The 15,504-nt window shown below is 44.6% G+C and overlaps 1 protein-coding gene across 1 annotated transcript in view; it reads left to right on the top strand.

The window, feature by feature from the left end:
* Nucleotides 1-15,504, top strand: part of LOC144752482 (claudin-16-like) — an 82,635-nt gene that overhangs the window by 10,137 nt on the left and 56,994 nt on the right. The window contains exon 2 of the mRNA XM_078640400.1: nucleotides 10,641-10,776. Coding sequence (XP_078496526.1) covers nucleotides 10,641-10,776 — 136 coding nt within the window. The remainder of the gene's footprint in view (nucleotides 1-10,640; nucleotides 10,777-15,504) is intronic.

Here is a 15,504-nt window from a genome sequence, read left to right as displayed (position 1 = left end):
CCCCATTCCTACAAAATAGCTGGTGTAGCACTATGCATATCAAGCAAGAAATCAGAAACAGTGATCTAGTTGTGGTGCATATACTCTTCTAAAAGATAATTCAGACATAGTCTGTCCAGAAATCCCTATAGCTAAAATAGCTGAATCAGAAACTTAAACTTGAAAAACTAAGTGATAGGAGACCATGCCAAAGTCAATAGGCAAAGGTCATAAGTCATCTAACTCAGGAAACAGTGTGCACCTAATCCCTCTGCATCAATCTGTGGAACACATGTGTGCACCATCATGCAGAACACTACTTTCCCTTCATTGGCAAAACTGTTTTACAGAAAACAGGAAAACTATCCAATAGGTGAAAGATAAACAAGTGTAAAGTCAATCTGTAATAGCATAGCATACTAAGATCAAAATATCATGTATCACAGGGCATCAGATTACTAAAGCAGCTCACTAATTATATACTGCACCCTATGACTTTCAAACAAAATCATTTGCATAATCATTAAACCAAAGGCCAAATTATGAATGTGGCACTGCATCTTTCAAACTGAAAAATCAAAAGCATAAACAGGACTGCAAATTTAACATTATCATTGGGGCCTGTTTGTGGTAACTGCAAAAAGTGGCATCATGTCCATCTGAAATAGAAACATGGGAAAAAATGCAAGACTCAAGAATGCAGGCCAAGGAATTACATTATAGACTCCTTTCATAAAGGAACATCATTATAACCAAATACCAATGGGGTTTTTTTTTTTAGATCATCACTTTACTATTGGCTTTGTCACCCGAAAAAATTTTTTAGGGGGGAATCCAAACATGATTATCAAAAGTTCAGTTAATGTACAAGTTCTCTTCTGTAGGAATCCATCGTTGGTTTCTCCTTAGGAAAACAGTTCATTCTTGTAGGCCATAATTCTCCATCTTCATCTGTATCCGGTGCCAAGGAAGCACACCCTCCAGTCTGGTCAGCCTGGTACGTCTGCTTCTAATCCTGGATTCAGCCTCGGGGGGGGGGGGGGGTTGGGAAGGGCGACACTCATCCGAAAATAACAAAGCCCATCACTCCAAAATAAGAAAGTCACACTCATACAGGGCCCCCATAGATCAGCAATCTGGAACGAAAAACACGTATCATCAATCTTGCAAAAACAGATTTTCCATTCAAAAAAGCACCCCAAGTGCTTTTCATTTCTGTAAGAAGAAAACCCTCCTAATTCCTGAAAAGAACTCTATTCTTTAAATTTGTTTGGGCAAAATCCCAAATTTTTTTTTTACACAAGTCAGAAGGGCTGGGGCCTAGTCGCTCCTCACTCCTTTGAGAAACAGCCCCTCCCTTCAGAGCCATCCGCGCTCAGGGGCTGGCTCAATTCCAATCATAACAAAATAGGAGACAGCTCTCTCTCCTCTGCTTCCCTAAAATTGGGTAATGGCCAAAGGGAGCCTTCACTCGCATAAGGCCCCCACCATCTGGTCTGAGGACGGGCCTGAGTTATCTCGTTCAAGGTTACAACAACAATTTCTGCTTTGTGGAGTTTCTCACACATTTTTAAATGAAACTCCCTGCAGCTGGCATTTTATTTTTCTATAGCCATGTGAAAAGTTAACCAACATTCAAAAGACGGCATTCTGCACTAAAGCAATTTTAAACTGATGTAAGGGATGTGAGTGTATTAAAGTCAAAATCAAAATAGAACCTCATATCCACCCTTGACTGTATACACGAACATCAAAATGTTTCAGAAACATAATCACATAGGCAAAATAAGTTTGTCATAACTGTTCACTATTTGCTGAAAGGGAAAAAATATTAGAACAACAATGCATGCAGACACATTTCATTTTTTATAACATGTGAAACACCATCAAATTAAACAAGGGGCAACATATAATTTTGCATTGCATAACCAAGAATTCATAATTAAGTGTGCAAACTTTTCCATTCTACCTATAAAAAGGGCCAGATTCATCATTTCATTTAAAAGCACACGGTTGCATTTCACCAATTAAAGCACATTCTACATTGAAATAATTTCATTTCCACAACCGAAGATTGCACCATCTGTGCACAGCTGAAATCCACCAAAACACCCCCTCGCATTCCGACAGGTTGATGTACACCTCCGAGTCAAACTCATTAAATCATGTGTACAAAGGGAAGACACACAGAAACCCGTGGATGCATTCCAAACAGTACGTAAAAATGAACACTGCTGTCTCAATTCAAGATATTAACCCTTTGGCAGCTGAAACCTAAGCCTTCCCCGAGCGCTGCAGACACAAGGGAAAGTCCCAGGACTAATCTCTCACGTTCTCACATAACAGTCGAGCTCCTTTCAAAAACACATTTTCTCCCCCAACAGACAGAAAGGATCCAACCCTTCCCTGCTCAATGGAACAAGTCATTCATAAACCATATTCAGAAGGCGCTATCCACAAGCAACTACAAGCTACTCACAAATTTGAAGCACAAAGCGCTATTCACAAATAATTCAACTAGTCACTCACAAAGAGCTATGCACATGGATTCAACAAGCTATTCACAAATCTGAAGCACAAAGCGCTATGCACATGGTCTTAAGAAGCCACTCATACATGTTAAGCACAAGGCGCTATTCACAAGAAACACAATGATAACACGCTATTCACAGGCCAAATATACAAGGCACTACAGACCATATTTACAAGGCGCTACAGACCACATTTACAAGATTCAAAAGCCTCAATCACAAGGCGCTATTTACAAGATTTTCAGCAAGTTATATCACAGAATACATTTCACACTTCACAGCATAAGTAAATGCAGCAAGCAATGTGATAAGCAATGTACAAGCCTTTTTCATACACAAATGTACAATCTCATCAACACCAAAATGTAATTGGCTCCCTCACACACAGTCACCCTACCAGCCTGACAGTTCAAACACCAAGATGAAAAGCATTTCTCCTACACTGCATAAGTCAGATGCCATGATGTACTGCAATCTCCTTACACTCGAACTGTTCAAGCCAATAGGTCAGGGACCACACCTCACCATGCAATTCACAGACCGTTCACAGAAGTCAAATTTGAAAGGGTTTTAAGTCCAACTACATAACAGGGGTCACTCCCCGCATCTTGTGCGAAAACTGCCCGACTACGCCAAATGTTCTGCCTGGTTTTTCAGATTAGATAGGACCAGCTCATCAGAGCATCACTAACTCAGCCAGAACGTTACCACCTCCCCCTCCCTAGGGCCTATTTACAATAGGTAACAACATATATCTACCACCTAAGGACAGGGAATTCCTAAGATACATACCCAGACCTCTTATAATATCAATATCGGCGATCTCGCGGTCCCAGACGAACCCAGACAACCTACCCAGACTGCAGCATCAGCGGCGATCTCGCGGTCTCATACAGACCCAGACAACCTACCCAGACGGCAGCATCAGCGGCGATCTCGCGGTCTCATACAGACCCAGACAACCTACCCAGACGGCAGCATCAGTGGCGATCTCGCGGTCTCATACAGACCCAGACAACCTACCCAGACGGCAGCATCAGCGGCGATCTCGCGGTCTCATACAGACCCAGACAACCTACCCAGACGGCAGCATATCCCATGATTACCATTACATAAAGGGATCAGTCTCACTATTCATCAGGGGTATAGTACTACAATATTCTGGATCACACAATAGTTGCCAAATTAGGTGATGTACACCTTATCCTTCAATCCAAGAGCTCCCTTCTCCCTTATTCAGTTATCACTTACCTGATCAGGGGTAGCATCTGTTCACAGTAATATCTGACTAGAAGAACAGGTTACCTTTTCATATAAGAATAAGAAGCACACTAGTTCACTATGCAAAGGTTATTATCAAATATAAGCTCTCCTCTACCCCCTTGCTCAGACCCACATGGACGGGAGATGCATCCGTTCACCTGCACCTGACTAGAAGAAAGGTTAGCCTCACTAAGAATAACAATTTCTGCACAATGGTTCACTAAGAACTGGGGTATCTTTATTTCTCATTACAATAAACAACATTAGCAACACATAATAGACACATACACAGATCTGCAGGGTCTCTGTGAAGACCACATCCACATCTAACTAACAGGAACTGTAAATAGACTGCACACCGCTGAAAGGAAAAGGATTAGTAATAATGTTTCATGGGCACTAACATAACAGGACAGAAATCACCTGATTAGTATGGAGTCTTGTTCTAGCTGTCATCTGGATTCCTCCCTCGTCTGTGATTCTCCTCTGCACTCTTGGACATGCATCTGCGCTGATCACTCTGCACTGGAGACCTCTCCCCCACGAACTGTCTCCGCCTTCCAGCTTCAGTCTAATTGTTTCTGCCGCTCTGATAACCGTTCGCTCCACTAGCTTCTTCATTCTGTCTGATTATCTCTGTTCAAATGTCCAATTCACTCCAGCTGCTCTCACAGATTAGTATAACTTCAGTCTCTTCCAAAAGGCACCACCTCAGACTCCAGCTGATCACAACTCCTCCGGATAAGTAACTACTTCTAACTGCTGTCTTCAGCTCCAAACATTGCTTCATCTCTCTCTGTTCAGAACACCATCTACTCACAACTGCTTCTAGTTTCTCTCTCTCTGGTTCCAGCTCACTGGCTGTCTGTCTTCCCTCTGTTCCAAGCATCCACTGTCTTTTCTCCCCTGCTCCATCTCCTCTCCTTCTGCACTCTAACGCTCTCCGTTCCAATCCACGACTGGACTCCTTCCAACCCAAAGTCCTTCTCCCTGACTCCGCCTCTGCACTTCACTAATATGGAATGCTGTCTCCTCATGGAAAGTTCCAGGCATCAGCCTGCCGCCCTCCAAATTCTTGCACCTCCCCGTACCAAGGACACATCCCCAGCCGGCCGGCCCGATGTTGTGTCTTCAGCACGAAGAGAAATACAATCCTTCGACAAGGGCCGGCCTGAACCGGTTCTCTCCAAGCGAACAACACCTCATAACTAAAACATTACCTTTACCCTGCAAGCATCTCAGTCTGCAGGGACAGAAAGCAAAATGGAGTCTCTCTAGTTCTGGGCCTTGTAGGCCTGAGAAGGATGAAATAACACTTAGCTCTATCAGAGTACCTACACAAACCATACCAATATGTAATATGAAGTCAAGACAACAGGATCCACCCTCTACTATAGGTAGAATCATAAAAGGACACAGAATTATGTCAAAGCCAATAGGCAATAGATGGATTAGAGTCAACAATAAGGGATCTATCATCATATTAAGCAGCTATCCTCTAGTTTATGCTTCTAGGTATGGCAAAAAGGCCTTAAAAGGACCAACACAAGGCAAGAATAGAGATTCAGGATGGTAGCAAGCTTAAAGTCACCATCACTCATAAATAGAGCCCAAAAATCGAGCAGAACACTGCTCCTCCCATAACTCCGCCCCCAACCACTAGACTACATCACACAATTCTACATCTCCCCCTTTCTTAACAAAGTGAGCTTAATGTCCTCAGTGTTCGCAGTTCTTCAATCCACCACACGGGTTGGCGGACAGCCTGTTCTTCAAGCCTCAGTAGTGTCGAATCAGTGGTGAGCTTGGCTTTGGTCAATCTTTCCGTTGTCTTGATCAGGGCATTCTTGACCACGTTGCGTGTAAACTGTTTACTCTCACAGTCTGCAGTCCTCATGTTCCTTCCGGTGGTGTAACTACGGTTGGTTCAGATGCTCGATCTCTTTCATGAGTGGATAATGTTCTGGTCCTCTTCCGAGCACCCGCATCTACTCTTACTTCCTTTTGTCCTGTACGGCCGAGGGCAACACTGCCCTCCAATTCAGGGTCATGTATACCAGACAGTACAGTGCTATCTGATGAGACTGTCTTGGCTTGGTTCGGTAACTCATTCGCCGCATCTACTTTTATTTCCTTTTGTCTAGTCCGGTCGAGAGCAACACTGCTCTCCAATTCAGGGTCATGTATGCCAGACAGTACGGTGTTATCTGATGAGACTGTCTTGGTTTGGTTCGATAACTCATTCACAGCCTCGGGTTGTCTGGCGAACTCGTGAGCTATCTGTGCATAGGCATGTTTCTCTCTCATCTGATAATCTCTCTCTACTAACACGTCCGGCTTTCCTTGCGGAGGGACTGGCTGGTCCCTTCCCACCCTTTCCATTCGGTGACTAAGGTCCACTGTCTCTGTTTTCCTTTTGTAGGTCCTTTGAGTCAGCCTCGCGGACCCCTTCAGGGGTGACGGTGTCTGATCTGTGTCTGGATATACTTGTGACTGACATGACAGGTTGTCCTGTGGAGTGACTGAGTATCCAGAGACCTTTGTGTGTGACATGTTGCTCTTGACGGGAAGGATGTCTTTTGGTTCCGTGGTGCGTTCGGGTGGTTGACACCATGTCTGTTGTCGGGACCATGACTCGGTCGACTCACGGGATTGAACAGGCGTGCTTTCTGGTTCAGAGGAGTCTCTTGTCGACTTCCAGGATCGGACAGAGGCGCTCTCTGAATCAGAGGAGTTCCTGGCCATACCCCTTTTAAAGGATCGGACAGACGCGCTCCCCGAACCAGACTCGGTCAACTCACGGGATTGAACAGGCGTGCTTTCTGGTTCAGGGAAGTCTCTTGTCGACTTCCAGGATCGGACAGAGGCGCTCTCTGAATCAGAGGAGTTCCTGGCCATACCCCTTTTAAAGGATCGGACAGACGCGCTCTCCGAACCAGAGGAGTTCCGGGCCATGTCCTTTTTAAAGCGTTCCTTAGAGAGGGTATCAGGTAATGGACTTCTGCAATGGGTAGGCCGTGACACGTTGTTCCTTGACTCAGGGTTGTCTTTAAGACGCTTCTCCGAGCGCCTTCGTTGACTTGTCTTTGACGTTGTTTTATTTGAGAAGTTGTTCAATAACCACGTGCTCGTTCTTTGTGTTTGGTCTTGGGGTTTTCCATCTTTGCCTTTCTCACATATCAACGACTTCTTCTCAGTTTCTTCATTGTCCTGGGTGCCATTGATGCGTTGGTCTTCTCCTGTTCGTTGTTGGGGAGGACCAGTTCGTCTTATGCAACCTATTTCTTCTTCCCACTTGTTTGGTGCTCGGACACCCATGATATGGGTGTGATGTGTTCTCCTGCTGGATGTTCCCTCAGACTCATCTTCACGACTTGACGAAGAGTGTCTGGGTGTTTCCTCAGACTCATCTTCACGACTTGACGAAGAGTGTTCCTGCGCCGAATTCCTATAGTTTGTCTTCCTTACTCTCTTGTTGTGTAGGTTGCCATCTTGTCCAGGGGTGCGATCTGTCCCACTTGACGCTCCCTCCTCGTCGGACTTTGAATGACACCTTGAGGGTGACAAACTCCTTGAGGTTGTCCTTTGACTGATTAACTCGGAGTGCTCCTTGTTACTGTGTCTCTCCCGTTGTCTTTTCACTGGTCTGCCTTCCCTCTCTCTCCTTTTTGTTTTGTGTATTTTCCGAGTTTCATCAGTCCAGGCGTCTTGATATTTTGCCTTCAGAGGTAGGTCCTTTGATTTGTCTCTTGTCTTGACGTGTGTTCCAATTTCAGCCTTCCTAATGATTTCTTCTAACGACCAATTTCCTCGCAAGATCTTGAGCTTTGTGTCGGGGTTTGCGCAGCCTTCAATTATCCGGAGTCGAACTGCGTCTTCATTCGTAAAGGTGTTGAAATGGCAGCCTTGTACCAGGTTTTGCAACCGAATGATGAAAGTTGGCAATGGTTCACCTGGTTCCTGCCGAGCTGTGTTGAAAACGATGCGATCGTGATCCACCTCTGCTTGTGCGGAGAGACGGGCACATAGCTTCTCTAGGAGTCTTTCATAGATTTCTGTGTCTTCTTTGGAGAATGTTCTGATTGGGCATCGGCCTTCATGACCCACCAGATGGAGGAGTAGCATCAGGCATTTTCTCTCTCTTTGTTCACCATTGGCGTCCAGGAAGTCACCCAATGTCGCCAGCCATTGGTTCCGTTCGAGACACAGACTCCAAGTATCATACTGCATTCCTTGGGGTGGTGCTTTGATGCAAGGGTTGCGTCGTTGTGCTACTTCTTCCCTCGCCATGAGAGGAGGATTCTGATTGATTGTATTCGGCTTCTCGTCGTTTTAGTTGATCCTCTTTAGTCGAGGCCTTCGGTCTGGTCATCTGCTGGGGCGTTACTAATCCTTGCAAACACCACCGTATGCGCCAGTGACTAGAACTTGGATTTCCTGCGTTCTGAAATGTCCACCAGCCAGCTGCACTGTGCTAGACACAGGGCTCCTTCTCTTTCGAGTCGCATGCTAGTGGCAGATGGTTACCGACTCTTCCGCGGTGAGGCTGGGCGCATTTGACATCTTTGTTCGTTCGGGCGTTCCCCTTATCCTGGTGCAAGTCCCCAGTCACTTCAGTGTGTATTGTGCTTATTTCTGGGGCTGTCCTTCGCAGTCTTGCCCTCTTCTAAATCTCATGCAATTCTGTCCTGCAGCTCTTCTCCCTTTGTCTTTTCGGTGTGTGTTCACGATCACCTTTACCTATTGCTCGTATTTGCCTACGCTTGTTTGCTTACTGCACCTCATGCAGGTGTTCGTGCTTGCTCGGTGTCAGTCTCTTTCGTTCACTCGTGCTTGTTTCCTTGTTGCACCTCTTGCACTCGCTCGTGTTTCGTCAATGCTTGTTTATTTGCTCTTATCAAAGCTTGTTTGTTTCTTCTCGCCAAAGATTGTTTATTTTCTCTCGCCAATGTTTGTTTGTTCCTTCTTGCCAATGCTTGTTTATTTGCTCTCGTCAATGCTTGTGTGTCTCTTCTCGCCAATGCTTGTTTATTTGCTCTCGCCATTGCTTGTTTGTTCCTTCTTGCCAATGCTTGCTTATTTGCTCGTGTCAATGCTTGTTTGTCTCTTCTCGCCAATGCTTGTTTATTTGCTCTCGTCAATGCTTGTTTACTCCTTCTTGCCAATGCTTGTTTAGTTACTCTTAGCAATGCTTGTTTAATTATGCTCGCCAGTGCTTGTTTATTTCTTCTTTCCAATGCTTGTTTATTTCTTTATGCCTGACTTCAAGATGGCCGCCTACAGTTTGCACAGGGAAGGTGTCCCAAAAGTTGCCTGACTCAAAGATGGCCGCCGTGGTTATCTGCAGGCACTACTTTCTCTCTCTTCATTCGCACCCCGTTTCTTAACACAGGACTCACCGGCAGTCGTTTTCAGGAGCAGCACCCTCCAGATTCGGCTCCCTCTGGTCACTGCTACAGTCAGTTGAGGTTGGGGTGGGCTCCTGCCTTACTTTGCAGGGTCCTTCGGCGGCGGCGTGCCAAAACTCACGCATCCGGCGTGAGGTTTTCCGACGTCGGAACTCACACGGGCTCCAATTTCACCGCGCTCAGCAGCGCGTGGCAGCAGACCTTCGTGGGGGCAGTCGACACCAGGATTCACTCTTCTTCGGCCACAGCAGTCATCAGGTGAGGTTGGGGTGGGCTCCCGCCTTGCTCTGCAGGTTTTCGCGCTTCTTTCCGACCACCTGCAAAAACTCACGCATCGGGCGTGAGGTTTTCCGCCGTCGGGAAATGCACAAGCCCCGATCTCGGCGCTCTCAACAGCGCTTGACAGCGGCGCCTCCCAGACGACGTTCGCTGTTCTGGGGCACTTCTTGCTCAGTTTTTTGAGCGCCACACAGGGTCGGAGTGGGCTCCCGATCTCTGCAATCGCGCCACTCACCCAGGGCACACACTTCCAGCGTGAGATGCGCGATCGGCTCCTCTTCTCAGCTGGGCTTCACTCGGCGGCGTTTTCTTCGACGCTGCCTAGGGACAGGTGTTTACTTAGGGGCTGCAGGCAGGGGATTCAACATCCCACCCTCGTCGCCAGTTGTAGCATCGTGCTACAAGTAAAACACAGACACTGCTGGTGGTATAACTGGAGCTTTATTCTATGCTTCCAACACCTTTCCTATCCCTACTCTAACTGTCCGGTTCCTGTCCCCCCGGCTCCTCCTGTTCCTGCTCCTCCCATAACTCCGCCCCCAACCACTAGACTACCTCACACAATTCTACAGGGCCCTAAGAGTTTGATATTCTTTTCACATTAATATGGTTATCCATATATTGAATGCATTTACAGTGAAATACTTTCCCTACTGTTTTTTAGACTGGAGTGAGAACAGTAAATGTAACCTTTCCAAAGTCAAATTCTTTCCCTGCTGGTGCCCTGAGTGGAGCAGGAATAGTAAATATAACTCTCTTCAAAGTCCAATGCTTTCCCTGCTGTTTAACTGATGCACTGCCTGGAAAAGGAATAGTAAATTTAACCTCTTCGAAGTCCAACACTTTCCCTACTGTTGCACTGTTGCATTGTTTGGGGTGGGAAAAATATAAATTAACCTATAATATTTAATTTCGGCATCATAAAAGTAGCACAGAGATAAATACATTTAAAACATTCTGTCACACAAAACAATTCAGATTAATAAAACATCTGTAAAAGGTGACATAAAAGTGTAATTTTGAGAAGCAGCAAAACCACTGCAGTAAAATTATGACATCAAGCACACAAAAAACACAACAGCCCAATCTCATCCTTAGGACTCCTTAGCCATTTTGCTCATTCTAGTTCTCCATAGGCAAAGGTGGAATCTGGAAACAGCAAACACAATTAATTCCTTAGTGCCACATCTGAGGAGTCTATAAACTTCCTAGAAATGAACGATATCCATGAGGTTGCAAGCTGGAACCCTCCTTCTTCTTCGTGGCAAGTCACAGCCTGGACAGAAGAAGTGGAAATGTTCCTCTGTTTCCTGAAGGTGAGGGCAAAAAGGGCACAGAGATAATGAAGATCTTGTTTCATCCTATTTGCATGTAAAGGATCTTAACGGTAAATAGTCAACCCTAAACTTTATGTTCAGTCTTTTAGCTTGTGGTGGCCTAATCCTGTCCAGATATGGCTCAAAGTTAGGGGTGCATATTTGTTGGAAGACTTTTTCAGTAATACACCCCACTTTTTGGTCATTCCAAGCTTGCAGCAGCAAGGCTTCCCAAAAAGCTTGCTTCAACTTGGTGGCTATAGCTTTCTTCATTGTAATTGGGTAAAGCCACACTTCCTCCATTTTGATGATTTCACAGAGATGTTTTACCTTCTTGAGCCATGGGGTACATATGATTTTATCAATTGAATTTGCTCCACTAGAGCATCTCTGAAAGTCACCAATTAAGGTGTCGTCCCAGTAAAGTAAATACTTTAGAAGCACCACAAGGTCTATCTTATTTAGTGTCAGATCAAAGCGTAGAGGTGTAAGATGAAAACTTGGGGGCAGGCTAAACAGTGACCTAATACATTTATTTCGATTTGAGTAGGTGAGGACATGTTGCACAGGCCCAGACCTCCGCTCCATATGTGGCCCCTGCCAATGGAATGACTATATATACCTTGAGGACTGGTGGTACAGCTCCACTCAAAGTGTCCTTGTATTTCCTTGCTTTGGCTGACACCCTTTCTAGTAGGATAGCTCTGCTTTTTCTATCTGGGGAGCACAGGAGTGATTATCGACCCATTTTATGCCCAGAAAACCAAAACCTTTCACTTGTTCCAAGGGTACCCCCTTTGCCAGCATCCTATCTCTAAAGGATCAATAGGGATTCAGTGCCATGATACCCCTTGCAGTGCAAAAAGAAATAAAGTGGTTCAAAAGGGATTGAAGACCTAGTGGGGTTCTAGAAAAATAGAGGGTATCATCCATAAATATGAGAATTGGAGTGCTAATTCCAGCATATTTTGGCGCATCATGGTTGCAGTTTGCCAACCACTTTACTGCTCCGTTAATATATAACCTGAATAGCGTGGCAGTAAGCATACACCCTTATCTTACTCCACATTTAATAGATATCCTATCAGTCTGATCCCCACCCAAATTCCACCTAACCTGTGAAAAGGTCTCACGGTGCTATATTTTTAAAGTTCTGAGGAGATAATACAGGATGCCATATTCTTCTATCATCCATCAAAGAAAATCCCTGGGCATCAGATCAAAAGCAGCCCCCAGATCCATAAAGGTCACATATAAATGGTCCGGCTTCAAGACAACATATTTTCAACATATTTTCCTGAAATGGAACACCTGGTCCAAAGTGCTGACTTTACATCCAAAGCCTGCTTGACTATCTGATAGGACGCGGTGATCTGTCATCCTTTACAGAACTGTCAATACTACCTGTCTACAGAAGATCCTCTGACTATTGTTGATTAAACTGATCAGCCTGTAGTTGGAAGGGGCACCCTGTCCTCCCTTCTTGTTGATGGGTACAATAAAGGCACCTCTACAGTGTCCCCCCTCTTATAAAGGTATTTCCCAGGGTGTTCAGGTATGGAACCCAGATTTGAGGTTGTGACAAATATAAATCTCCAGGGACGCCATCAGGGCCAGACACTTACTCCCTCTTCATTAGATGCAGTGTCTGCTCTGTTTCTTCTAAACCATAATCTAGTGCGATCTTCTCCTCATTCACAGTCTCTTTTTTCCATGTAGGCTATCAAAGAGTAGAAATAGTAAACCTAACCCCTCCGAAGTCCAACACTTTCCCTACTGTTACGCTGTTTGGATTGGGAAGAGTAAATTTAACCCCTCCAAAGTACAACACTCTCCCTACTGTTGCACTGACTGGAGTGGGAATAGTAAACCTAACCCCTCTAAAGTTTAACGCTTTTCCTGAACTGAAGAAGAAATAGTAAATTTAGCCTCCCTAAAGTCCAAAACTTCCCTACTGTTGAATAATCTGGAGTGGGAATATTATTGCTAATATTCCCAGACTCCACTACTTTTGCTAATACCGGTTAAATACATTTTATAGTATTTTTAGTAAATGTATATTTAGAATCTTTTTTTTATATGTTGGCTAAATGAATTAATAGATTTTGTAACTAAATTATTAATATTTTTATTTCTGTATATATGTATTACTCTCGACATTCTTTGTCTCTGCTCGTGCAAACAGGAGTGATGAAGTTCAACATAACTTTACTGTTCACATTGTGAACATAGGTCTAGCCCGTGTGGGCATACTGCTCTTTCAATGCCCCCATGGTGAGGAGAAAAATTTAAAAAAAGCAGCCTTTGCTCAGGAATGAAGCGGGGTTGCTGCTGTCCTGTAAAAAATATGCTATTTGATACCTGTGCACCCCGTGTGACCACTTAATCCAATATTGTGTGTTTTACAAAAATGACAGTTTAGCCCAAGTGGGCTGGTGCGATCACATATTTGTTACTGCCGGTATGGACTCGTTTGAATATTCTTGCTTATGGCTCAGATCTACTAATAGTCCAACCCAAGTGGGTGCTCCAATAGCGTTCATGCTCTAGTGAAAAAGTGCTCTTACATCCGTTCATTCCTTGATTCATTCACGTAAAAAAAATTAAATATTCTTGTCAATCTTGCATTCCACTCTCCTTTTCTACCTTGCCGCTGATCTGTAAATGTGAAACAATATAATACAGAGTGAAACATCCAAATTACAATAAAAATCACTTATTTACATACACTAATGATTATTTACAAAAGGAACAAGGTTAAGAAACATTTAAAAGATGTCATACAAGAAATAGCCCCTAGCACACTGGCGTAACGAAAAGTGAGGGGGCCTCCCTGCACGGTACTTAGAGGGGCCCCCTCCGGGCTCAATCAGAAGCTCTCCGGCCACAGTGCAGTGCTAAGGGGGCCCCTTGGAGCTGAGGTCCCCCCACACCGCGGGGGCTGCGTGGGCCTGTGTTACGCCCCTGCCCTAGCAAAATTATGTTGTGGTATTGATTGGCACTTTGAGGACTCTTTGCTAGCCCAAGTGAGTTGCTAATCCTCGGGTTGCATAGTGTGGTATTTTATGATAATTTTGGGTTCTAATCTCCTGAGTTCCTGCAACCTGTTACCCCCTCTTATTCTGGGTGGAATGTTATCAAGTCCACAAAATGTGAAAAGTGCATTGTTGCGGTTGTGATGAGAAGCAAAATGTCTTGCAACTGGGTATTGCCTGTCGTTATTCTATATCACCCCAAGGTGTTCGAAGACTCTCTTCTTGGCCTTGTGTAGTGTACTGCCTATGTAATACTTTTCACAGGGACACCTCAGGGCATACACTACAAATTCCATGTTGCATGAGTATGTTTTAAGATTTTAAAAGGTTTGCAGTGTTGTGACAGTTCAACTTGCTTGACGTTTGCACTGTATTTGCAGGCCTTACATTTCCCACAGGTAAAAAAACCCTGTATGTTACTCTTTTTGATGTTGGACGGAGTGACTGCTCTGCAAAGTGAATCTTTCAGAGATTTAGCTTTACGGTACGTGATCTGTGGGAATTCGTCTAAGGAACCCGTGAGATCTCTGTGGGTCTTAAGGACCCCCCAGAATTTCTTCAAGGCTTCTCCGACACTCCATGACTACCAGTTAAAATTTGTTATAAACCGTACAGTGTCCTTTTTTCTTATAGTGTTGGATGTGTCTTTCTCTTTGATCAGGTCAGTCCTTTCTCTAAGTGCCACTTTAGAAAGGGCTTCTTTGATACACTTCAGGTTATAGCCTCTGTCTTTGAATCTTTTACACATAACTTCACTCTCTATTTTGTAATCCTCCTCTGAGCTGCAGTTGTGTTTGGCTAACAAAAACTCACCCATGGGGATACTTTTGATGAGACTTTCTGGCTGACAGCTGTGTGCGTGAAGCAGGCTATTTCCTGCTGTCTTTTTTCTGAACAAATAAATAGTTAATTTGTTTTCTTGATTTTCACTAGGAGGTCAAGGAATTCAATTGTTTCATTATCAATGTGACTGGTAAAGATGAGGTTCAGATTATTTTTGTTAAATCCGCTTACTGATGTCTCCTAATGAGGTCTGGTCGATACCACCCCATGCCGTCCCTCACTTGCATGGTGGTGCTTCTCGGCAGCAGGGCCGCCGCCAAATATCACTGCTCCAAGGTTCACCCTCCTGTAAGAAGGGTAGTTCTCCAGTTTAGGTGGAAAGCAACTCCTGTTAGAGCACTCTCAACACCAGTGACACTCACCTCAAATGTCTGTTTTGCTATCAAAGTTTTTAAGCATAGGATTAGCACAGTGCCAGCCACGCAGATATAGAAAAGGACAAAGTCTTTTGCCATTTCTACAGCAAAGTCTTTAACCCCTTCGACGCTCATGACGAGCTCAGCTCGTCATGAGTTACGCCTGTCGTACGCTCATGACGAGCTGAGCTCGTCATGATACGCGGGTTTTCGCAAATGTCAGCGCACAGCGGGAAAACCCGCAGTGCGCATGTAGTTTAGCATAGGACTAGCACAGTGCTGTCCTTGCCGAGCTGTAAAATGACAAAAGCCATTTATCTCTCCAGGCACAGTATTACAGCTTTGAGTTGGTAAAATACCAACTCAAGACAACCTGAAATGAGTAAAAGCAACCCCTGACACAGTGTTTCGCTCTAATTAGAACTCTTCAGAGAGGTATAGCTTTGTCCAGACACAAGGAAGCACCCAGTATAAGTAAAAACAAACCCCTTTCA

Source organism: Lissotriton helveticus, chromosome 5_1, assembly GCF_964261635.1.
Source record: "Lissotriton helveticus chromosome 5_1, aLisHel1.1, whole genome shotgun sequence".
NCBI lineage: Eukaryota > Metazoa > Chordata > Amphibia > Caudata > Salamandridae > Lissotriton > Lissotriton helveticus.
This window is presented reverse-complemented; position numbering and strand designations above follow the sequence as displayed.